The sequence below is a fragment of the Narcine bancroftii genome, chromosome 6 (assembly GCF_036971445.1).
Source record: "Narcine bancroftii isolate sNarBan1 chromosome 6, sNarBan1.hap1, whole genome shotgun sequence".
Classification (NCBI taxonomy): Eukaryota; Metazoa; Chordata; class Chondrichthyes; order Torpediniformes; family Narcinidae; genus Narcine; species Narcine bancroftii.
The window spans coordinates 227,076,439-227,102,868 of NC_091474.1; the positions used below are offsets into that span (position 1 = coordinate 227,076,439).

General features: G+C 40.8%; 1 protein-coding gene across 4 annotated transcripts in view; it reads right to left on the bottom strand.

Annotated features, from left to right (window-relative positions):
* Window positions 1-26,430, bottom strand: part of LOC138737099 (cyclin-dependent kinase 19) — a 238,675-nt gene that overhangs the window by 23,709 nt on the left and 188,536 nt on the right. For 2 of the 4 annotated variants that reach the window (XM_069887604.1, XM_069887601.1), the window contains one exon: window positions 16,807-17,049. In XM_069887604.1, coding sequence (XP_069743705.1) covers window positions 16,807-17,049 — 243 coding nt within the window. Of the gene's footprint in view, window positions 1-16,806; window positions 17,050-18,041; window positions 18,172-26,430 lie in introns of those variants that run through there. The other 2 variants (XM_069887602.1, XM_069887605.1) reach the window with 2 other exon arrangements.

The following is a 26,430-nucleotide window of genomic DNA, read 5'->3' on the forward strand; positions in this document are numbered from 1 at the left end:
TATGCAGAGTTGTGTACTATAATAGGGGCACATCTAAGTCCAAACCACCTGTTATGGCAGAAAGACAAAGATTTTATAAAAACAAAGAACGGGAGAATCAGTAAACAAATTTTTGGCTGAATTACACAGTTAGTTTGGTGAATTCTTAAACAAAGAATTAAGAGACTGATTGGTAATGGGTTTAACAGACTGCAGTGCTACACAACAATTACTAAGTTAAAAAAAACACTTAATTTAGCATATGATTGTCTTGGATAAACTTGTACCTCTCACTTTGTTCATTTTAGATTGGTCATAGTGTTTGAGCTACCGAAAGAAAATAGACACACACACCGAGAGCAGTTCAGTGTTTAAACAGACTAAATCATCCTGTCCCTCAATAGCTACCCACCGAGTGTTACCCTGGGCAGGTGTCACTATTTCCCCTTTTACAGGAGGGCCACTACCTGGTGGTGCCACCCATACCTTTTGTCCGGCATTCTCTAGTTCGGGAGTGGGGGGCAATGATTGTTTTTCCTCTGGAATAGGCTGTAATTCAGAAGCGTGAAGAAGTCGGTGGAAAGGTGTACTTCCTTTTAAAGGGCGATGATTCAAATTCTCGACTGCCTGCTGCAGCACATGGCACCACCCCTTCAGGGTCCCCATGGTGTTAACAAACGAATTTGTTCCTTCAGTAAGCCGTTCATTCGTTCAACTAACCCAGCAGCCTGCGGGTAATAAGGAATATGGTGGACCCATAAAATACCGTTGTCATTTGCCCAATCACAGATTGCCTTCCCGGAGAAGTGCGAGCCATTATCAGACTGAAAATCCTCTGGAACATCCAAGAGTGGCAACCCGCTCTCCCAGAGGTGCACTTGATGGGTCTAACTTCTCATCCCAACTAATGGGTGGTCCCAACAAAGAAAGGGTATTGGCTAACATACCAAACCTATCGTCTTTGGAAGTCCATCCTAGAATCAAGAACTGCTCAGGGCTCACTTCTTTCGGCGAAACATCTTGAGACCAATCCTGCTCACAGTGCCAATTGTACCTCACACTTTGTTCATTTTAGATTGGTCACAGTGTTTGAGCGACCGAAAGAAAATAGACACACACACCGAGAGCAGTTCAGATTATACAAATGTTTATTACAAATTCAAAAGCTGATTTCACACTACAATATGCAAGCCCTTCCCAACTATACTTATCAAAGCTTGGACTGGTCCCAACTGCCGAAGCGAGGCAACGACTGCACACTTGTAGTAGGTTGTCAGGGCGTCGGTAGCAGCTTCTCCACTCCCCTGACCGGGACGTTGGTTGAACTCTAGAAGTTCTTCTTCTTGCTGGGAGATGTTGCCACATCTCGGAGAGTCTCAAACTTCAGCAGCAGGACCATGGCTTATATTACCCAAAAACTGCTTACCCAAGCCCCTATTCCAAGCACAGCAAGAAAGATAAGCGAGCAAGCTAGCATGCTAGGCTTCTAATGAAAAACATAATTTTCAGCTCATCACTTTGAATACAATGGTTTATTTTGCATCAAGGCTAGGCCTCTGACAGTCTGTGACCAAAACAAGCAGGAAGATTAAATGTTCTTGGTACACAGATGTCCTTTCGTCAGATAACTGCATCTCTGGCTTCTCGGTGGAATTCTAAAACACAAGCAGGTTCTCAGCCTTGCAGAAGCAAAGGCTGCAAAAGTAAAAAAGGTTAAAAAGAAAGGACCAAGATACGAAAGGTGTCCCACCAGAGTAAGAATGGTGGAGAAGGATGAAAGCCCCAGCACTGAAACAAATGACTCAAGAGGAAGACCAGACAGTGGGATTAAGGGATAGAAAATCAAAATTCTACATCAAGGTGAATATCAACGAATCTCTTCAAATGGAGTTGGATACAGGGCCAGCAGTTTCACTAATGCTATAAGTTTTAAAACAATAACTGCTATTCCATCTCATCATTAAAGAGGCCAACATGGTGTTACAAAAGTCACAGGGGAGAAACTCAAGGTATTTGGAAAATGCAATGTAAACGAGAAATATAAAGAACAAATACCAAAAAGGTTACCCTTCTTCATCGTGGACACCAAGGGGCTGGCATTGTTTGGAAGAAACTGGCTATCACACATTCAACCAGATTGGATGGAAATTGGATCCATAATGAACTTGTGTGTGGAAGAGAAGGGCAAGCCAAAACTGGAGGAAGTTCTCAAGAAGTACCCGACGGTTTTTGAAAAAGGCCTAGGAAAAATCCAAGGAGTCCAGGTGAAATTACACCTGAAATCAGGTGATGACCCAAAGTTTTTTAAGACCAGAATGGTACCATTTGCAATAAAAGGAAAGAATGAAGCAGAACTTAACAGATTGAAAGACAATGGAATATTAAAAAGAATCCAATACAGTGATTGGGCAGCTCCTATTGTGCCAATTCAAAAAGCCAACAGAGAAATCTGAATTTGTGGTGATTACAAAGTCACCATTAACCAGGCAGATACCAGAACATCCTACGCCCAGAGTGAAGGAATTTTTCCAGGCTTGAACAGGGGAAAGAAATTCACCAAGCTGGATTTATCACAAGCATAGCAACAAATAGAATTGGATGAAGACTCAAAGAAATATGTGGCAATAAATACTCACTTAGGGTTATTCACCTATGCCCCAATACCATACAGAATATTAGCAGCCCCAGCAATATTTCAAGCAGCCATGGACAAATTATTACATGGAATTATATAGGATGTAACTCGATGACATTATAATTACAAGTCGAGATGACTCTGAACACCTGTCCAAACCAGAAAAGGTCCTAACCCGATTACAACAAGCAAACGTCTGTCTGCACCAGGACAAGTGTGTATTTATGGTGGTGTAGCGGGCCGGGTCAACCCCACACACGATGGGTTGAATCGCCATAGTGAACAGCCAGTGCAGCAGGGTACAGGAGTTTTCCACCCACCGTGCAGAAGTTCCAGGCTGCAGGAGCGCGTTGCCAGGGAAACAACCAAGCCTCATAGCAGCATTATGACATCACTCTCGTGAACCTGTCACCTCCCCTAAAAAGGAAGGAATGCACACGGTTTGAATAAACGGTAGTTACTGGTTTACTTGCTTAGTGTGGACAGCATTTATTTCAGCAGCTCTGCCTTTGGCAGTGGTGACCCTGAACAGATTTTAACGGTTTTAGAACTCACAATTCGCAGCAAGATGAATCCTGCCAAGTCGTCCACAGCCCAAGCGGCTGCCACCAATGGATCTCCTGTGGCAGTTTACACCATAAGCGTCCACTTTCCGCCATTCTTGACAAACCAGCCACATAGCTGGCTGCAACTTGCAGAATCACAGTTCGCCCTGTGAGGAATAACAGCCGAAGTTCTGGCATGTGGTCAGCGCCCTGGACTCTGTCACAGGAGTGAATGTCACCCCATTTGTCAACAACCCACCCATGGATGGCAAGTACACGATGCTTAAACAGTTTTTTGCTTGATTCATTTGAACTTAGCCAGCATGAACAGGCTGTTCACGTGCTTAACACGCAGGGCCTAGGTGATCACAACCCCTCAGAACTGATGCAGGAGCTAGTGGCCCTTGCAGATGGACACACAAAGTGCTTCCTGTTTGAGGCCCTTTTCCTTTCCAAGTTGCCAGTCCACTTTGCTGCTGCCATCTCCAGCATGGATTTTGCCGAACCGCAATTTGCGGCGAGAGAAGCAGACCGGCTCTTCCGTACTCTGCAACTCGACTCCATCCACGTGCAGCCCATTATACAGTGGGAGCAACAGCACAAACTTCGGCCACCTCGTGCGCCCCCAAGGTGACCATTGCAGCAGTCCAGCCACAATGTGGTGACTGCAGCGACAAAACAGCAGGGTACTGCTACTACCACTGCACGGCGCCACAATGCCCAGCGGTGTGTACCGCCCTGCTCCTTTTCAGGCAGCAAACCCAGTCCGATGCAGGGAAATGAGAAAGCCGGCCACCGTTAGTGGCCTTGGCAGTTGGCACCAGAAAAGTCCTGCTTTACCTTTGGCCAGCGGGAATTCTTGATAGACACCAGTGCACAAATCAACCTAGTTCCTCCCACGTTCTTTGAGTGGAAGAACAATGCCAGAGGCTTACCCCCAACAGGCTGCCAACGGTTCATCCATCTCCACTTATAAAACACATTACGTGACCATTCACACCGGGAATGCCATTTTCAGGTGGAACTATACCGTCACATAAGTAGGCCAGCCTCTCCTAGGAGAGGATTTCCTTTGGGCGAGCGAACTCCTGGTCAACCTCAACTGATGTCGGCTGGTTAATGCCACCACCTTTCAGGATTTCCCCCTCTCACTGTGCCAACACACTTTCCGAGCTTTGGGAGTCTACGCTCTCGAACAAAAGCGAGTACATCGCACTGCTCGCCGACTTCCCCGCTCTACTGGCCAAGCTTCCATAATGCGGAACCAGCACCTGGCGTGCAACACCGCATTGAGACCACCAGACAACCCGTATAAGTGCAGCCATGGCAACTGCCCCAAGATAAGCTCCTCCAAGCCAAGGCCAAGTTTGCCACGATGGAGGAATTGGGGATCTCCCGCCATTCCAACAGCGCTTCGCCACTACACGTGGTCCGAAAGAACTCTGGCAGCTGGCGCCCCTGCAGAGACTACCAGACAGATACCCCATCTCACACAAAGTGCCCAGATTTTTTCCAAAATCGATCTGGTGAAGGGCTACTGCCAGATCCCAGTGCACCAGGACGACGTCCAGAAGCATTGATATTGAACAGACAGTAAGAAAATGTGGCATTTGTCAAGATAAACAACCCAAAGCCCCACAAGCTGAAGCTCACCCATGGAAATAGCCATCATGACCAAGGCACAGGAATCTCATTGATTTTGCTGGTCTTTTAATGGGAAAAAACTTCCTCATTGTTGTTGATGCACATTCTAAATGGCCAGTGGTATCATACATGAGAAAAACAACAACAGACCAGACAATTGAAAAACTACAAAGTTTATTTGCATTACATGGATTACCTATTGAACTCATTTCCGATAATAGTTCACAATTTATATCAGAGGTTTTTAAAGTATTCCTAAGCAATAACAGTATTTGACACATCTTGTCAGACTACCATCAAGCATTAATGGGAAAGCATAACTTTTTGTACAGACTTTGAAGAAGGCCATGATAACTAAGAAACTCCAAAACGTAACATGGAATCACAAAATTATAGATTTCCTGTTAGGATATAGAAATATGCCACGCTCTGCCACCAAATGAACACCAGCTAAATTTATGTTTGGATAAAACCTAAAAACAATACTTTCTACAGTACATCGGCCTTCAAATAGAACAATCCATGTCTCCAAGTAAATCTATCTATAGAAGTGGGAGAACCAGTACTGATACAAGACTACCAGAACAGTAGGAAGCCGTAGGTGAGAGGGGCTATTCTTAAAAAAATCTGTCTCTGTTCTTCTTATTTTATACTGGTGGGAACTAAAATATAGAATGGCACATTGACCAACTGAAAGCAGTGGATGATCCTATAGCCACGCCTACTGCTCACGATCCCATTGAGATTCCCTGGGCTCATTCTGCTATTAACTTTCCATAAATATCGACGAGAAATTAGGCCACATCTCAACCGAGAAGTCCTACGTTATGTCCAATTCAACAACATGGATGGGGTACACCAAAGACAAACTTCACAATCCTTGCCACCAAAAGGAAAAGAGTCCGGAGAAGTCACAAAGTGCTCTGACAGAATCTACTGCTCTGTGATGACCAAGGAGGGAGAAACGTCCTCCAGAATGACTCTAAGACTATGTACAGTGACTTTGCGGTTGATCATTTCATACTTACTTCATAGTGTAAATAATCCTCACCATTAGTATAGGAGCACCACGTATTTATTGTAGTTTAGTTTAAGTGCTACTGGTATGTTATTTTAACAAAGCATTTATTTGGGTGAGGGGGGGAAGAGTGTTAAGTAATGGGCTGTCACTCATATATACTGTGTGCTGTGGGGAACCATTTTAGATTTATATTAAACAATGACTGAAGCATCACGTCTCTGTGAACAGTGTAATTCTAAACCTCAAATACATGACACGTATAAATAGATCATAACTAGAACAAAGAGACAAAAAGGGGTACAGGAACATAGTTTTACAAAAGTGGCCACACTTGGCATATTGTGCACAATTCTGGTCACCCAGCTCTACGAAAGTTACCATTAAGCTGGAAAGGGCACAGAAAAGATTCACAAGAACGTTACTAGGACTGAGAGGCTTGAATTATAGAGAAAGGCTAATTTTTCTCCCTGGACCAGAGAAGACTGAAATTTTATAAACCTTTATAAAATCACGTGGGTCATAGATATGGTAAATAGTTGTAGTCCTTTTCCCGAGAACCAAAGGGCATATATTTAAGGTGAAAGATACAAAAAGGTCCCAAGAGACACCTTTTTCACACAAAAGATGATGTATATATGGAATGAACTGCTGAGAAAGTGGCAAAAATAGATACAAATATAATGTTTAAAAGACATTTGGAGAAGTGCAGAAATATGGACTGGAAAGGTTTTGAGGGATATAGGCTAAACACAGGAAAATGGGACTACTTGAACAAACAACTCAGTCCGCATGGACAAGTTTCAATGCTGTAAAAATTCGACGCTATACCACAGAACTGTCATTGACCTCTCTCTGTTCAAAAAAACAATTTAACACAACTTGTCATTAACAAGTCCATAATTATTTTCTCTAATCAAATCTCAATTATCCAAGTAATAGATAACTCTGCCCCTCTTTTGTTTATTTAGAACCATCTCTATACAGATCTGTAATTATTCAATTTTTTGAACAAGGGGGTTATATAATTTTCTGGTCTGCAGCCACTACTTGTTTGGAAAACCATGAACAAGGTCCCTATAATTTCTGTCATTTCCTGCAGCAACGAAGAACGCACTCCATATGGACCAGGTGATTTATCCACTTCATGTGCTGTTCGCGATTCTAGTTACTTATCTTTGTAAATGTTTGAAGAATAACAACCCCTATCTTTGCAGAGTCTATTATATTTATTTGGTATCTCAGCCATGCCCTCTGCCTCCATGAGTAGTCTCCCTTTCGATCTCTTATCAGCCCATCTTCTCCTCTAAAAGCTCTTCCTTTTCAGATGCCTGTTGAACATTTTGGACTCCCTTTTACCATTGCTGCCAGCCTTTTCTAATCCTTACCCTTGTCTTTATTATTTGCTTTTCTATTTCCCCTGTGAATTATCTATAACCACCTTGCTTTTCGTGTTTTAATAAATCGTGTTCTTTTTTTCTGCCTTATATTAATCCATCTTCTTGTTAATTGTTCAGTTCTGGCTTTATTTCTTCATGGGATTGTATCCTCTAAACTGTAGCTGAAATATCTCCAACTATTCTTTCTCCAACTGCCTCCCATTCTTTAATTACACTGTTGTTGCCAAACCTTGTTTCCAACTTACCCAGATCTGTTCTCATCCAATTGAAATTGTCTTCAAAAAACTTTTTTTTAAACTTGAAGTTTCAATTAAATTTCCCCTATTGATACTTGCTCTATTATGTTGAGTTATTTCCCAGAACCCAAGTTCAGTAATGTACTTACGTAGAACATAGAACAGTACCGCACAGTACAGTCTCATTGCTCATGTGTCCGTGCCGAACACCACGTCCAAATCAAACTGAAACTCTGTTGCTCGCTCCTGAGAGATATCCCTCGATCCCCATACTCATGTGCCTACCTAGAAACCTCTTAAATGCTTCCACTACTATTCCTGGCAGCCCAATCCAGGCACCAACTGTTCTCTGTGATAAATTTCCCTTAAACCTCTCCCTTAAACATCCTCCCATTCACCTTCCAGTGTATGATGTTTTTGTGAAGAATATAGTCCAAGTCCATAGATCCCTCAAAGTTGCAAGATAAGTTGATAGCGTAGTTAATAAGTCACGTGGTGTGCTGGCCTTATCAGTTTGGAGATTGAGTTCAGGTGCCACAAGGAAAAATTGCAGCTCCACAAAACTCTGGTTAGACCAAACTTGGCATCTTGTGTTCAGTTCTGGTTGCCTCATTGCAGGAAGGATGTGGAAGCTTTGGAAAGGGTGCAGAGATTTACCAGATGGTGCCTGGATTAGCAAATATGTCTTTATGAGGAAAGGTTGAGCTAGCTAGGGCTTTTCTTTTAGAAGCGACAGAGGTTCAGAGCTGTCCAAGATTATGAGGGGTATAGAGTAGACAGCCAGAACCTCTTTCTGGGTGGCAATAACCAATACCAAAGCTTATCTGTTAAAGATGACTGAAGGAAAGTTTAGGGGAGATATCGGAGGCAAGTTATTTACAGAGTGTTGAGTAAAAACACACAGAAATGCTGGAGGAACTCAACCAGTCTTGCAGCTTTCTTAGGAGGTAAAGATATATTATCGACATTTTGGGCCAGGGTAGAAGTAGAGAAGAGAAAGAGTCAGAATAAGGACTGATGAATAGGAAAGGGAGAAATCCCAATCAATAAAAAGGTGAGAATTCATTTTGGCTCTATGAAAGGAGACACAGGGAGACAGAGGGAAAAGAGGAGAGAGAGGAAGAGAGAGCTGGGGAAAGGGTCAGGAGGAAGAAGAAGGATGTAGGTGGGATTTAATGGTAACCAGAGGTCGATGTTAATGCCATCTAATGGTCGATGCCCAGAAGGAAGATGAGGTGTTGTTCCTCCAATTTGCGGGTGGTCTCAGTCTGGTAGTGCATGAGACCATGGACAGGCATGTCAGCAAGGCAATGGGAAGGGGAGCTGAAATGGGTGGCCACTGGGAGATCCACGCTAGAGCTGAGGTGCTCAATAAAGTGATCTCCCAGTCTGTGTCCAGTCTTTCCATTTAGAGGAGACCACAATGGGAGCATCGGATGCAGGACTGTTTAGGGCCCCAAATGATGTTGAGGGAGGACGTGTGGCCACAAGTGAAGCATCTTCAATCACAGCATCTGCAGATTTTCATGTCTCACAGTGCGTTGGGTGTCTGGAATGCATTGCTGGGGTAGTGATGGAGGCTGATACAATGGGAGATATAAAATATTCTTAGTTGGCACACAGATGTAAGAAAAATAGAGGATTATGGGTGTGAGACCGGAAAAAATTAGATCATTGTGGAGTTAGTTTACATAGCTTGGCACATGTGATAGTACAGATTCTATCACCAATGTGTAGATGTACATATGTACAGATGGTAGTGTAGGATGACTGTGATTGGCTGAGAGTGAAGCCACACCTACCGGCAGGTCTTAAAGGATTGCTCCTAGCCAGACCAGGTCATTCTGGACTGGTCGACCTACTTGTGATATGCTCCAGTCTTTCAGTTAATAAAAGCCTTGGTTTGGATCAACAAGTCTTTGGTTCTTTCGACGCGCACTACAGCACAATATCATGGGCGGAAGGGCTGTGCTGAAATGTTTTATGCTCTAGATTCCTAGGGCCTGACAAGATATTCTCTTAGACCTTGAGGGAGGCTAATGTAGAAGTTATACAGGCCCTAGCAAAGATATTTAAAATGTCCTTAGCCTCATGCTGGAGGATAGGAGGATAACTAATATGGTTCTATTGTTTAAGAAATGCTTGAAGAATAATCTGGGAAATTATAGGCCCGTGAGCCTGACATCAGTACATTACTGGAAGGTCTTCTAAAAGGCTGGATATATACGTATTTGGATAGCTAGGACAAATTAAGGATAGTCAACATGGTTTTATGCATGGTAGGTCATGTCTAACCAATCCTTCAGAGTTTTTCAAGGAGGTTACCAGAAAGATTGATGAAGATAAGGCTGTTGATATTGTCTACATGGACATATGCAAGCCATTTGACAAGATCCTGCATGGGAGGTTGGTCAAGAATGTTCAGAGGCTTGGTAGTCAGGATGAGATTGTAAATTGATTTAGACATTGACTTTGTGGGAGAAGCTAGAGTGGCAGCAGAGAATTAGCTCTTTGACTGGAGGCCTGTGACAAGTGGTGTGTCTCAAGGATCAGAGCTGGGTCCATTGTTATATGGCATCTTTATCAATGATGTAGATGATAATGTGGTAAATTGGATTATTTGCAGATGAGGTTGAGATTGGGGATGCAGTGGACAGTGAGGTAGCTTTCAAAGAGTGCGGCGGGATCTGGACCAGCTGAAAAAATGGGCTACAAGCTGGCAGAACAAATTTAATGTGGATAAGTATGATGTGTTGCTCTTTAGGAGGACTAATCAAGGTAGGCATACACGGTAAAGAGTAGGGCATGTGGAATGCAGAACAGAGAGATCTGAGAATACAGATACATAATTCCTTGAAAGTGGTGTAACAAGTAGATAGGGTGAGAGCTTTTGACATGTTGGCCTGCATAAATCAAAGTATTGAGTACAAGAATTAGTATGTCCTGGTGAGGTTGTATAAGGCATTGGTGGGGCCAAATTTGGAGTATTGTGTGCAGTTTTGGTCACCTATCTTGAGGAAAGCTCTCAATAAAATTGAAAGAGTGCATTGAAAATTTACAAGGATGTGTGACAGATTATGTTCTCTTTCTTCTTCTTTGGCTTGGCTTCGCGGACGAAGATTTATGGAGGGGGTAAAAGTCCAAGTCAGCAGATAAGTTTTTGGGAGATAAATTGGGGCAGGTTTCTTTTAGTGTAGATCACATACAAACACTTTAAAACAGATCTTATTTAAAATACTGAAGCTCTGCTAATGCTCAACATATTGGTGCCAAGAGTCTTTGCAAAAGCTTTGGAGAGTGCCCAAGTGACTTCACTAATGGATTGTTGCTTAAAAAAAGGCAACAGATGAAAGAACTTGTCAGAGCCACAGCTGTCTGGAGTGGAATTTGCTGTTCTAAGAAGGTCATGTGGTTTTTCAAGCAAAGAGAGTAAAACAGGGTTCTTCTCTCACAGAGAGAGAGAGAGAGAGAGAGAGAGAGAGAGAGAGAGAGAGAGAGAGAGAGAGAAAGAGGGAGAGAGAATTCAGTTCTGCAGTTTGACAGTCAGCAATAGCAGCTGGGACTAGAACAGGACAAGCTGGCAAGGTTGTAGAAAACTCCATTTGGAAGATGGGTTGAGAGTGCTTAGTTCAGCCTGGTCAAAGCCCTTGTGGTTCATGCAAGAGGAGAGGACTTGCTGCCTTTTGTTTCACTTGAAATAAGAGAAAGAGAAACAGAAAGGAACTCTGTGGTGACCTGAAAAAAAGAGGTTATCATCTGGAGAACCCTGAGGGGCAAGTTTCTACGGCAAGGCACTGAAGTGATTGATTAAAAGGAATCAGTTGTGGGTGCCCAGCGAACAACAAATCTCTTTATGAAAACCAACAAGAACCTTCCTGCGTGGTAACCATTTACCTTTCAAGCACAAAAGCCCGGTGAACATCATAAAGGTTAAATTCTGTGCACAGTGTAAGAATTGCCTGCAACCAGTAAACTTGGAGAAATAAGAAATGAGATTGGACTGTGACTCAAAGAACTTTTCTAAATTTACACACACATTACATACACGTGCGCTTAGAATTAGAAGGGGGTTATGTTAGGTTAGTTAAGTTTTTAGTGATAAGTTAAAGTGCGATTCTGTTTTCAGGTTTAAAAACAATTAAAAGCAACTTTTGTTTAAGTAACCATTTGTCTTGGTGAATTTCTATTGCTGCTGGGTTTGGGGTCCTCTGGGCTCGTAACAGATGTTGCCGGGATTTAAGGAGTTAAGATATAGGGAAAGGTTGAAAAGTTTAGGACTTTATTCTCCAGAGCATCATAAAATGAGGGGAGATTTGATAGAGGTCTTCAAATTTGAGGGATAGCTCAGAAAAATCACAAAAATTGAAACCACTAGGTCGCGTCAGAATTGAATCCCCTAGACTCCAGTGGGCAGTACTCGCAGAGAATACAAAGCAGTGAGGACAATGTGGTATGTGCATTTTTTGTGGTCTCAGAGGTTTTTGACCAAAATTAAAAGGAAATGAATGCCAAATTTTAATGGTTAAATGCTATCCACAAATAGCTTGACAGTTGCAGATTAGAGTTTAACATTACAATGTATTTTTACTTAATACAAGCCAAACAAAATCCTAGCAATTCTTTGTGAACCAAAGGAAACAAAAGATACTAATTTATAAAAATCAATAAAAAAAGCAAGGAGGTTTTTTCCACTGAGGTTAGGTGAGACAAGAACGAGAGGACAAAGGTTTAGAGTAAAAGTGCAATGTTTAAAGGAAACATGAGAGAAAACGTGTTCACACAGAGAGCGGTGGGAGTGTGGAATGAGCCGCCAGCGCAAGTGGTGACTGTGGGTTTGATTATGACACTGAAGAGAAGATTGGATGGATGGGAGGGGTATGGAGGTTCATGGTCAAGTTCAGGTCTGGGTACTGGTCAATAGGACTAGGCAGAATAAAAGTTAAAACACATTGCTCCGGCATTGTGTTTTTACATCAATCACGGTGTCTCCAGACTTTCATGTTTTACTCTAGGCATGATACTAGTTTGACATGGACTAGATGGGCCAAAGGGCCAGTTTCTATGCTGTAATCTACGTTTCACTTCAAATCATCAGTAACTATTCACCAGTCCCTTTCAGGAATGCTTCATTTGCATTTGCCATTCTCTCAACTCCTCCTCTTGCTGCCCTACTACTCAGCTTCCCATCCCCCGCCACTTTCGTTTACACCCTCTCGAGTAGTAGTAGCACATCTCTTTTCAAGTTCATGTGTAACCAACCCATCCTTTTTGTACAGATGTCACCTTCCCTGGAAGAGAACTTAATGATCCAAAGATCTGGTTCATTCACCATGATTTAAACTGCATTATCTTCCTGTTTCTTGCCTCACTGGCACATGGCATTGACAGCAAGCCGGAAGTTACAATCTTGGACGTTCAGCTTTCTCACTTGCTACCTCGCTCCCTGAACTCATTCTGTAGGATATTTTCCATAGATCAGCGATACCAATATGGACTATACTCTCTCCCCTCTCAGAATCATAACTTATTTTTTTTAAATCCAAAACACACCTCAGAAATTTCTTCATCTATTATATATTTGAATGCCCGAAATCCCCCACTATTACTGCTCTATGGCTTTTGTCCATTTCTATAATTACCCATTAGTTGTGTTCTTCAATATTCTATTTTGCAGCCTGTAGAATAAACACAGCTGCCCGCATCAATCATTTTCCTCTCCAGTCAAATTTGATTTTTCAAACGCAAAGCCTTTCTGCCCATCTCTAATCACTGATCTGTAGTTCTCAGACATACCCATAATGCTCTCCTTAAATAAAGAAACAATGTTACTGTTCTCCTAATTTCTCATATCTTAGTTGTGGCTAACAGTGACATACAATTCTCTGCCAGAGCCCCACCAATCTCATGTAAACAAACAGAAGCTAGAGGGACTCAGTTGCCAGGCAGCATCCACGAAGAGAAGTGATCAGTCAACATTTCAGGTCAGGACCCCTTATTGATACAGTACTAAATTAGGGAAGGGAGATTATAAAATAAATAATGCAGGATAATGTGGGTCCAAGAGCTGATAGGACAATGAACAGAAGAAGGTGGAAGAGTAAATATTGGTATACCACATAATACTCTTTTTTGTTATTTTCAATTAAGAGTGTATTTAAGAGGTATTTGTACTGAAATTTAACTTCTTATTAGAAGAGGAATTGTTTTAAAATTTACATCTATGATATATTCATTTTTACAAGCAGGAACTCCTAAACAAGGACTTTATAAATCTGGACAGAGATGGGAAATAGATTTGAATAATTGATCAGCAAATATGGGAAGATTTATGTTTGGACTATATGATCAATACAATTAACGTTAAATACAGATTAGTCCAATATAATTTTCTACATCAGTTATATCTTACACCACAGAAATTGAATAGATTGAAATCAGATTTTTCTGATCAATATTTTAGATGTGGTGTTGATGTAGGATCTTTCTTACATTCAACTTGGCCGTGTCCCAATGTAAAGGCTTTTTGGACAGACTTACGAAATTTTTTGCAACAAGTTACAGGAATCGATTTTCCGCAAAGTCCTAATTTATTTTTATTAGGGAATATTGAGGGTACAAGACTTATTATCAGTTTATCAATTGGAATTTGTAAAATTAGCTTTAGCAGTAGCAAGGAAATGTATTGCAGTCACCTGGAAGTCCGATACATCTTTGGATATGTTAAAGTGGCATGCAGAGGTTTAAAGTTGTACTCCTTTGGAAAAAATTACGTATAATTTGAGAAATAAGTATTCCATATTTATACAAATTTGGTACCCGTACACCCAAATAATGGGATTAAATTTGTAATGACATCCTTCCTATTGTTAGGTCTGCTTTGTTCATGAATGAGTGAGACAAACACCAGGCTGAGTCGAAATCAGGGTTCTTTGTTCTTTATTACCGGATTGTAACACTTGCGACTAACAAAGTTAGTCGGAGAATGCATTCTGCCGTTATCAGCAAAATGGTGATTTTTTATACCCTTGGATATGTGCTTAGAACATCATCATATCATTACTTGTCCAATGACTAAAACTGTTGCTATCCTTTCCCTGCTAGCTTCCTGCCTCTCAATCCATCAATGTCTCTCTTATCTTGTAAGTACAAGGATGCATTCTGTTACTCCTTAGTACTGGGTGACTCCTTCTCCGGTCCCATCTCATGATGTTTTACCTAACAGGAGTACAAGGACACCTCCCCTTCTTGTTACTGCCCTGTACAGGGTAACTCCCTACACATTCCCATCTCATGATGTTTTACCTTACACTATGCATCTAGTCCTGCAAGATTATCCTCAGAGTAGTTATGAAAAATTTTGAGATGTGTGCCATGCAACCCAACAATTCTTTCTATTTCTTTTTCTCTTTTATATTTACAATTTTATATTATCTAATCATATTATATATTTTTTCGAGGGGGGAAGTTGGGTGGGGTGGGATTTGTGGGATGGAGTAAAAACATCATGTATGTAACTTTATTTTGGTTCCTTGAAATCTGTAGTATTATATAAATGTTATTACTACATGTATGAAAAATTTTAAATAGAATATTAAAAAAGAAGTTTGAAGAGGTGGAGAAACAGATGGGGGGGGGGCAGACCACTATGGTGGGGGGGAGGAGTTATATGTGGATTGTGGAGAAATACATGGCCTCCCTGTCTGGAATATTGAGGATTGCAGAGGGTCATGTGACCTCCCTGTCTGAAAGTTATTTAGAAGTCATATCATCTGCCAATCAAGGATGGACTCTGGCCATCTATAGTGCACACCTTACCATTGGCTCATTTAAATGATTCAGTGTCATCACTGGCTAGACACCCAGCTCAGAACAGTATAAAACATACCACATTTCTTTCTCTCTGCCTCTTGCTCCAAGTCCCAGATATCACGAGGAGTGGGGGATACCTAAAACTGGAAAATTCAATGTTCATGCCACTGATTAAAGGCTATCCAGGAGGAATATGCTGTTCCTCAAGTTAACATTGATGAGGTTGAGGTCAGACATGTCTGTTTGGGAATGGTGAGGGTAATGAAAATGGCTAGTAACTGGGATTTCACACTTAGATCCTCAGAGTGCAAGTGCACGCCGAAGTGATCACCTAATCGATGCTTGATCTCACCGACAGAGCGGAGGCCACACCGAGTACACTGGATTCAATAGATTAGATTAAACAAGGTGCCGCACTTGGTAGGTTTCTTTCTGGTCCTGGATGTTGGTGAGGGGAGTGATGAATTTGGCTTCTTCAGCAGTTACAGAGGGAAATACCTAAGGGAGCAGAAGGTTGAATGGAAAGGGGAAAAGTACAGCAGCAAGTTGCTGAAAGAATGATTCCTATGAAAAGGGGTGGAGAGTGGAAGAAGTGACAGGGGTTGGCAAAAGTGACAGATGCAGAAGCTGGTGGGTTGGAAAGTGAGACCAAGGGGCTCTGTCCTAGTTCTTTCTGGGGGAGAGGTGGGATGAAAGCAAAATTCGTGAAATGGAGGAGATGCAGGTTAGGGCTTTGTCAATGACCCAATAACTCCCACAATTACCTGGATTATACATTTTCTCACCCTTTCTCCAAAATCCTCTGCCTCTTCTACATTTGTTCCCAGGTTGAGGCTTTCCACTACAGAATGTCTGAATGTCATCTGATATGTTGGGCCCTGCTCACTCGTTTCTCCTTTTTATATTCCAAAAATGTTTCATGCAGATTTTGATATATCAAAAAGGATGATCACCTCCTACCTGTAAGTTGCAATTTATCAGAAGAGTCCAATTCTAAACTAATTTTGCTAATTTATATCAATCTCAAATACAAAAACATTTAACAAATTTATATTCAGTAATGTTATGTTATATTATATACTAATAGTTTGGACAATGCTTTAAGTTTAGTTGTTGGTAATTATGATTCGGAGGCTAATAATAATTGCTCACAACCTGTAGTTTGAGAAAATGAGTACATATTAGTGACGAGAAGCTTTGTACATTCAATGACTTGGTAAGACTTTGGTGGAGTAAATGTTTTTACATGGTGAACTGGTAAGTTGAAATATAGTCATTATTAACTTGAAAACGAAGGCTGAGAGGCCTGTACTGTAATGTTCTATGTTCTTTGAAGGACTTAAAAAGTTTTGCCTGATGCCCTTTGAAGTTCTTAGAGCATTGACCCCAGTGTTTTTCGGCAGAGCTGTTCATTTCCTTGTTTGCAACAAACCACATCATCATCATGGTTTTATCAAAAGAAACACCCACATTTAGACATTGTGTAAATAGCTGTTTTTATTGTCATTTGTAAAAGAGCAGAAGTCAAACCTGGATGTACCTGGTAATCAGAAGTCATGGCAGATCCACCAGAGGTCGTGGTTGATGTACCTAGACGAGGCTTCTTGTTTGGAGGTCCCTGATTCAGGCCACCCTCCTGGTTATGCTGGAGTCCTCCTCCAGTGCCTCCGCCACCACCTCCTGCCCCAGCTGCTGTCCCATTTGTCTGGGAGCTGTGCTGCTGCTGGACTGTCTGCTGATGTTGCTGAGTCTGTTGTGTTGTTGGCTGGTGCTGTTGAGTCTGCTGTCCAATATAATAAAACAATAATTGATTAACTACAACCATAACATCCTCACAATTTTGATACAACAGTTGAGGTCTTGTATGCATTGAAGCAGTACCACTGAATGTACATCATTCAGTATAATAAATCTGAATTCTTTTGTCTGTATCTCTGTCCCAGATGCTTATAAATACAAACATTGCTCGTAAACAAGTACGTGCAAGTTTGCGCATGATCAGTTAGAGCAAAGCAACAATATTTCAATAAAATGTATGAATCAAAGATTTTGCTTCCTAAACACTTTTGGGTGGATTTTGTGGATTTTGGGCTGCTGATCACAAAATCACCTTAAAATTTTCCTCTCACATACCCGTTTTTAGATATAACCTATTTTTGTGATTTCCTGTCCTATTTTAAGTCTGCTTCAGGTACACAAAACCATGAAGTGCAACATCTCGTTGAAAATTAATTTTCTGCATTCACACTTGGGCTTCTTCCCCGCTGATCTTGGTACAGTTAGTGACGAACATGGTAAAGGATTTCACCAGGACAGTGTGACCATGAAAAAGCGGTGTCAGAGCAACTGGAATCCATCAATGCTGGCCGACTATTGTTAGACACTGACACGAGAGGCATTAGATGCTGAGTACAAACGAAAATCAATGGCAATCATTATGTGATTGAACATGCTAAATTCAAAAAAGCTAATGTTTCTCCAACTTCCTATGTGATATAACAAATCAGAAATTATATTTGTGTTCAGGTTGAAAATGTCTAGCATAATCCCCAATTTTTTTTTTCGGGGAACAAACCTTTTGAAAAAAATTGTTGTCAGTGTATTTCGAGATTCAACAGGATGTTAAAACCAAACTGCTGGAGGAAATCAAGAGGACAAGCATCAGAAGTAAAGGGATAGTCAAACTGTCAGGTAAAGTCCTTGCACCAGGATTAGTCTTGGTATGGTCCTGGACCAACTCAATTAGAAGCAAAAGAATCAATTACCAGATGCTGCATGACCTGCTGAGTTCCAACAGTTTTGCTCCCGATTTCAGCATCTATGGTCTATGTTTCCTATTCACCAGTGTTGTCTGAGATGAAGTTTTTCAGTCATGAGGAGAAACTGAATCGGCAAGATCTGTTTTCTTTAGAGAAGAGACTAAGTTGGAGACTAGATAGAGGTATGAAAAATTATGTGAGCAGAGAGGGTAAGATAGGTAAGAAATATGGCGTTTGTTTTTAAAAATTTGCCAGTATCAATAAATTTAATGGTAATTTCCACAAATCCATCAGTAATTTATCAAATACATTACCTATTTTATAGGAATGAACTATGTTTTTTTTCTATTCAGAAAGCCTGCCATAAATTCACCTGTACAGAATTCACAAATTACTACCCAAAAATATGAGATGTGGAATAAAAATCATTCTCTTGGAATACGTGTAAAAGTAAGTAAAAATGTTATTTTCAATTCACGTTTCTTCATGTGTGTGCAGATGACATGGCTGCATTATGGAAAATTACGATGCGCACCATTTTTTGGAATGACGGGAGCAAATGAGAGTTTGCTCGCTAGTTTACACTATCTACCTCAGTGTCTGAACTCGTCACCTTGCACAGTTCAATTGAATGGTTCCAGCCACACCGAATTCATACAAAATTAAGCTCAAGGCTTTTAGACAACAGGAAAATCTTTTTCACTTCTTTAATCAGAACTTGTTTGGGTGATTTTTTAAAATTTTCAGTTACTTCATGAAGACCTGCACTTTATTCTTTATTTCTTTGAAGCATTTTTAAAGCATCTATGTGATACAATAAAAATGGAAAAAAGTAATCATTTTACAATATCAAACGTGTTAGATTAGTTTTCATACATATTTCTCATCTGTTGGAATCTATTTTTGCATTAATGAGATTATCATTAAGATTAGCAGAGAATTTAGATGGAAACAATATTGTAACATGGATACACAACTGGTGTTAATTTCTGGTACAACATCCCAATTGCACTCTTTAGAATGTAACACCTCTAAATCTCCAAACTTTGGATTGCTACACACCAGTCATTGCATCAATTTTGTGGAATCTGTTAATCATTTATTGCAAATTAATATATCACTGACCTTTATGGCATTCCATAGTCAGCTGCTTTCAGTTCAATAACTTTCCCTCTCCAGTCACTTGGTTAATAAATCTTGAAGCTGTGCATTAAATCAGGCTAACCCTAATTTCCATCACTAATATCTTGCAATTTAGTCTGTTACTTGGAAAAATATCAATGCTTTCTTGAAATGTTTTCCAATGGCTTATCCATTATGTTTTTATTTCTCTCTTATCAGCTTGCATTGCAAAAGTAACAGAAGTAGGATGTATCTGTTGGCCAACTTACACTATTGATAAAAAAAAATCTGTTGCACAGAAAATACAAGGGATTGCATTCCTACAAAATGGTGTGCATTGCCATTTTCTATAACACAGAGCTGCACCATCTGAACATGCATCAAGAAACACAAGTTGAAATAAATATGTATTTAGTTTTTTTTCCTACATGAATACCACGAGAATTATTTTTATTCCACATCTCAAATTTTTGGTAACATTTTGTAAGAGCAAATTTACATAAACTTATCAGCTGTATGCAGGGATGTTGTACATCCATAGAACATAAAGCAGAGAAACAGGCCCTTCAGCCCATGCCAAATTATACCATCTGGCCCCAATGACCTATAACCAGGCCATAGCCCTCTATACTGCTCCCTTCTATGTACCTATCCAATCTTAAATGTCCAAATCAAACGTATCCACTACCTCCGCTAGCAACTCATTTCACACTCTCACCGCTCTCTAAGTGTAGAAGTTCCCCCTCATATTTCTCTTAAACATTTCACCTTTCTCCCATAATGCTTGTCCACCAGTTCTTATCTCACCCAACCCCAGTCAAAAAAGTTTGTTACAAATCTCCCCTCATTCTTTGACACTTCAGGGAATAAAGTCTTAACCAATTAAATCTTTCCTTATTACTCAGCTCCTCAAGACCCAGCAACATCCTTGTAAATTTCTTCTGCACTCTTTCAATTTTATTGATAACTTTCCTGCACATATTGGACCAGAACTATATGTAATACTCCAAATTTGGCCTCATCAATGTCTTATACAACTTCATAACATCCCATCTCCTGTACTTAATACTTTGATTTATGAAAGCCAACATGCCAAAAGATCTCTTTACAACCCTATCTACTTGTGATGTCACTTTCAAGGAATTATGTATCTGATCCCTGTTTTACCTCACTCTGCAGTGCCCGACTGTTTACCAATGCAAACCCGACTCTCATTCGTCCTCGCAAAGTGGAACATCTCATATTTGTCGTCATTAAATTCCATCTGGAATTTTGCAGCCATTTTTTCTAGCTGGTCCAGATCCCTTTGCAAGCTTGGAAAACCTTCTTCTCTGTCCACTGTTGTTTCATCTGCAAATCTGTTAAGCCAATTTACCACATTATCATCCACATCAATGAACTACATGACTACAACAATGGTCCCAGCACCACTCCCTGAGGCCCACAACTTTCCTGGTAACCTCATTGAAAAAATCTACAACATTGGTTAGACATGTCCTATAAATCCAGTCTCTTTGTGTATTTCATGTAGGTGATTTTACAATTTAACATGTCTAATTTATTACTTTGTTCCCATTCCTAGTAAAGACACAATTTATTGTCCATCCCTAACAGAGAGCAAAATCATTTCAAGAGCATTTAAATTTTCACCACTTTGACCAAATAAAAATTGTGGATTTTCTTCCCTGAAGGACATAAATGAACCAGAAAAGTTTAAAAAAAACCAAATTGGTTTCATTAACACAGCTTATTAAATTTTGAACTTAAATTTCCAGCTTCCTTGGTGGAATTCAAACTCATCTCCCCAGATCAATAGTCCAAGACTTTTGAACTGTAGTCTAGAATCTTAAAAACTGTGCAACCATTTAAGTAAAGTCAAAAGTTTGAAAGCTACCTGTAGACTAAATGGGGAGATAGTGGTGAAGTTGGCAGGGCTGGGAGGAGCTGAATGAATGGATGATGTTTAGATTCAACAAGAACTAGCAGCTGGGAATAAAAGTATATTCAACAAATTTGATTTAGATTGTTATACACAACTTTTAATTGTTAATTTAAAGTTTCCATCGAAGTAAGTAATATATTATGCAATGAAGAAAAAAAAATCGCAGTATTGTTGGACCTGTTATAATGGCAGTGCTACCACTAGTGCAGGCCCAGGAGAATGGAGAGCGGGAACATAGTGCTACGGTGAAGGGTTCAACTGCCTGGTCCCAATGCCATTGTTGAGAAAAAGCAGAGGAGCTTAGCAGCTGGGGCACCCACATCGGCTCAGGTGACTTGTGGTTAGGGGACCCACACGGGCTGCAGGCTGCTGAGACTGGCTCATGGGAACCAGGTATCAGAAACAGGATTCCAGAGGGTGATGAGGGCAAGAAGGACTCCTGAAGGGCCTCAGGTGCTGAAGGCTTCCTAATCATGTCGGAGGTTTGGATATGGAGCTCAGGTTGGCAATGAATCGAACAGGTCTATGCAGCTGCAAAAGCGCTTAAGCTGAATCCACGGACACTCAGTGACTCTGAAGGATTCGTTTGCTGCTCTCTCTCTTACTATAAGAGGCACTGGGCAATACTAATGGCGACTCTTTGTCTGCCTTATGGCAGGCAGAAGCCAATTTCGTGTAATATTACATATGCTACACTATTACATGATAAAGGACTCTGGAATATTATGGAACAGCTTCAGAATTTTTTTTTCAATTTAAATGGTATTTAAAGAGTGAGCCACTCGCTCAACATGTTGTTTTTGCTCTTGTTTCAAATGTTGAAACACTAAGTTTCTTGCCATGTGAAAATCCTGCTTACTCAATAAATATGGATTCATATAGATAAAATATTATTGCCACAATAAGCTCTACAAAGTAATTAAAAAGATTCTGAATGACATAATTGCAAACAGAATACATTTCACGCGATGCCCACTTTGTGTTTGGAGGAATGCAGCAATGAAAAACCTTCAATCACAACCAAGAAATTCTCCAATTTTATGGTCCACTTATGCTTTTGAAATGTCATTCCTGGAGGAAGGAGTTTTCCATATGCTTGGTGGAAAGTATCAGAGATCAGATGCTCAAATGGGTGTGAATTTCAGCGAAAGCTCTAAATACACCTCTCGTCAGTGATAGGAGCCTTAAGGAACTTGCTTGTTAACACTCTTTCAAGGAATGGTAAATCTGAGCAATCTTTAGAAGGGAAAACAAATCATTTCAGTTTTGCATTTGCCAGTATGCATTAGCAAATATAAAAACATGCTGAAATCTATTCAAAAGGTCAAAACTTGTTGATTGTGAACTTGATCACCAAGTACCAGTAGTTAGATTCTCAGTTCGTCTACTATCTTCTTCAGAAAATAAAACACATTTATCAACTGTTGAAGTTATACCTTAAATATTTACTACTTTTCTGTTGTGCATTCCAAATATTTTCTGTTTGGATTTTGTTTTCAAGCTATTCCAGTTTTCTTTTCATCCTATCCTTGATTGCACTTTGTCTTCTCTTTATGTCCATATATAAGTTAATAGCTAACGAGTGGTTTCAAGCCACAACAAATCACAAGGAACAACTAAAACTGTAAAGGAATACAGGCCTCATATTCTGATTGGCTGCTAGTTGCTAGTGGTGTTCCATAGGGGTTGGTGTGTGGGGGGGGGGGGGGTCACTTCTTTTTATGTTGTATATTAATGATGTGGATTATAGAATGAATGGCTTTGTGGTCAGGTTTGCAGATGATACAAAGATAGGTGAAGGCGCACGTTTAGGAAACAGGGAGGCTGCAGAAGGACTTAGACACATTAGGAGAATGGGGAGAGAAGTAGAAAATGAAATACAATGTCAAAAAGTATATGGTCATGCACTTTGGTAGAAAAAAGAAATGAGCAGTCTATTTTTTTAAAGAGGAGAAAATTAAAAATACCAGATGCAAAGGGCATCTTGAAGGTAAACTTGCACATTGAGTCGATAGTGAAAAAGGCAAATGCAATGCTGGCAGTTATTTCAAGAGAATAGAAAACAAGAGCAGGGATGTGATGTTGAGGCTTTATAAGGCACAGGTGAGACCTCACTTGGAGTACTATAAGCAATTTTGGGCTTCTCATTTAAGAAACGATGTGCTGTGGCCTCTGGAATCTTAGTGGATGCAACGAAAAAAACCACACAAGGTGCTTCTAGAGTGAATGAAACGGATTTACTCTTCATCACCCGGGCAACCTTTTAAAAGGCCAAATCATGCGCTTGATGAGCTGACGTCATCACGTACTGACATCACATGACTGGTTTGATGCCTCCTGGGAGCTGTAGCGCTGCCATAGTGCCGCTACATGGCCTCCCATCAGAACCAGAAGAAAGGTTTGTCTTTCTTTTAGGTGGTCAACCTCCGCGATGGACTGTTGGTTGCTGCAATGGTGAAGACTTGTTCACATGAGCTGGTTTAAGCCTGTCAATAGTGAAAGACTGTGGCTTTCCTCCAATGTCCAAAATACAGGTCAACCAAGTTTGTCTGTATCCTATAAGGTCCTTTGTAGAGCGTCTGCAAAGGTTGACCAAGCTTCGGAACAAGACATATTTGCAGATTTTGAGGTCTTCAGGCACAAAAGAAGAGTGTTCTCCACGTGACAATAGTGATATAGGGGTCAATTTTCCTACCGTCTCCCTTAGGATCATTGTTGTAGTTGGAATGGTAGGGGACGAACTCCTCTGGAATTACCAATGGTGCGCCATACACAAGCTCCGCAGATGAAGCTTGAAGGTCCTCCTTTGGAGTTGTTCTAATGCCCAGTAATACCCAGGACAGCTCATCAGGCCAGTTCAAGCCCTCTAACCGAGTCATCGAGGCTGACTTGAGATGTCAATCAAATCTTTCCACCATTCCATCGGCCTGGGGATGATAGGCATTCGTATGATGAATTGTTGTACTAAGCATGCGAGACAAGGTCATCCACAGTGAGAACGTAAATTGTGGGCCTCTATCCGAGGTAACATGGACTGGTAAACCAAAACGAGACACCCAGGAACTGATGAACGCCCGAGCACAAGTATCTGTAGTACCATTTACCATAGGCAAAACCTCGGTCCTCGGCGTATACCTGTCTATTACTGTAAAAGATAATAGTATCCTCTTTAAACAGAAAGCGGACTAACGATGTCCACATGAACATGAGCAAAACGCCGAGTAACTGCCGGGAAGAATTACAGTGGTGTCTAGTATGGCTGCTGAACTTTTGCATTTTGGCAGGCAATGCAGACCTCGCCATTTATGTAACATCTTTTTTAAGACCGTGCCACACAAACCTGAGAGAAACCATACGAACGGTTGATCTATTCGATTCCGGAACTACTGAGAGTGATATATCGCAGAGGAGTAGTTTGCCATTAAATCCAAACTGGGCATCTTTCAATTGTAGGTTCATGATTGCAGTCCGATAAGCATTCTTCTAGTGGTCATGTTCTTGGGCCGAGGCCAAAGCTGTGTAGTCAATACCTTGATCTACAGATGAAACCTCAAGTGGAGCAGAGCAGGAAAGTCCATCAGCTACTACATCGTCTTTTCCAGAAATATGTAGTATTTTTGTGGAGAATTCTGAAATGAATAATAATTGCCATTGTTGTTGAGTTGACAAGGGCTTTGTGACCGTGAAAAATGCAAATGTTAAGGGCTTGTGGTGGGTGTACATAGTAAAATCTCTGCTTTCCAAAAAATAACAGAAATGTCGAACAGACAAGTAAATAGCCAAAAGCTCCTTATCAAAAGCACTGTATTTCTTCTCTGCTTCATGAAGATGGTGGCTGAAGAATGCTAACTGTTTCATTGCCCATTGACATATTGATGAAGTGCACCTCCTATGGCCATACTGGAAGCGTCTGTAGAAAGGGCAGTGGCTGCATTTAAAACTGGGTAGCTGAGCATAGTCAGCAAATATTTCGTCTTCAAGAAGGCATTTCTTCAGTCCAAGGATGGTTCTGGCGTTTCTGGACAGCAAATTGAAAAGAGGCTTCATGATATGAGGTGTTCCCGAAAGAAACCAACAGTAAAAATTTAACATTCCAAAGAATTTCTGCAGGCTTTTTAATTGTAGCAGGTCTTGAGTACTTGATAATGGCCTCAACTTTGGATGGCAGTGGAGTCATGCCTTCCTGAGTAATCCTATGCCCCAAGAATTCAATCATTTCTTGTCCAAAAATGCATTTATCCAGATTAATGGTCAGTCCAAACTTTTGAAGACGAATAAAAGTGTAAGAAGATGTTCCAAATGCTCTTCCTTAGTTCCATTGGCCACTAAAATGTCATCGACGTAAATAAAGACATTGGTCATACCACGTACTAAAGCATCCATCACCCATTGAAATAACTGAGCGGCATTCATTAATCTGAATGGCATTTGTAAAAATTTGAACCACCCAAACGGGGTAATTATTGCTGATTTTGGAGTTTTCCGGCTCTACTGGGACTTGGTGATGGCCATGCACCAAGACTATTTTGGAGATCTTCACTCCATGCAAATTAGCTGAGAAATCCTGAATATAAGGTATCAAATAACAATCCAGGATGGTGGTGTCGTTAAGCCGCCTGTAATCTCCACAAGGTCGCCAAGCTCCACTGTGTTTCAGGACCATATGTAATGGAGATGCCCAGGGACTGTCAGACCTATGAATTATGCCTAGTTACTCCATCTTGGCAAACCCTTCCTTAGCTAAGTGCAGCTTCTCTGGAGGCAAGCGGGGCGCTTTAGTATGGATAGGAGGACCCTTAGTACAAAGGTGGTGAGTAACATCATGCTTTACAGTGGAGGCAGAAAATTGTAGAGTAGTAATCTCAGGGAAATTTTCCAACAGCTTGGAGAATTCATCTACTGGTTTACTTAATATTTGAAGGCACAGAGCAGGGGTATAGATGTCTGCCAGAGGAATGGTCTGTAAAGCAGTCCTATCTATTAGCCAGCGCCATTTTAAGTTGATGAGGAATGAATGAGCCTAAAGAAAATCTGCACCAAGAAAAGATCGGGATACTGCTGCTATAATAAGTGGTCAAGTGTAGAGATGATTCTCAAACTTGACATTCATCTTCCTGGTGCCAAAGGTTGGATTGTTGGAACTGTTAACTGCTCGTAGTTGCAGGTCTGTGGTAGGATGGCGTGTGTCAAAACTGGTGGGTGAAAATACACTAACTTCTGAACCCGTGTCCACCAGAAATTTTCACTGGGACAACTGGTCCCATACATACAGTAGGCTTGCAGGTTTCTTGCCAACCGCCACAGCCCTTACTGGCGGTTGGCCTGGGTGTTTCCCGCAAAT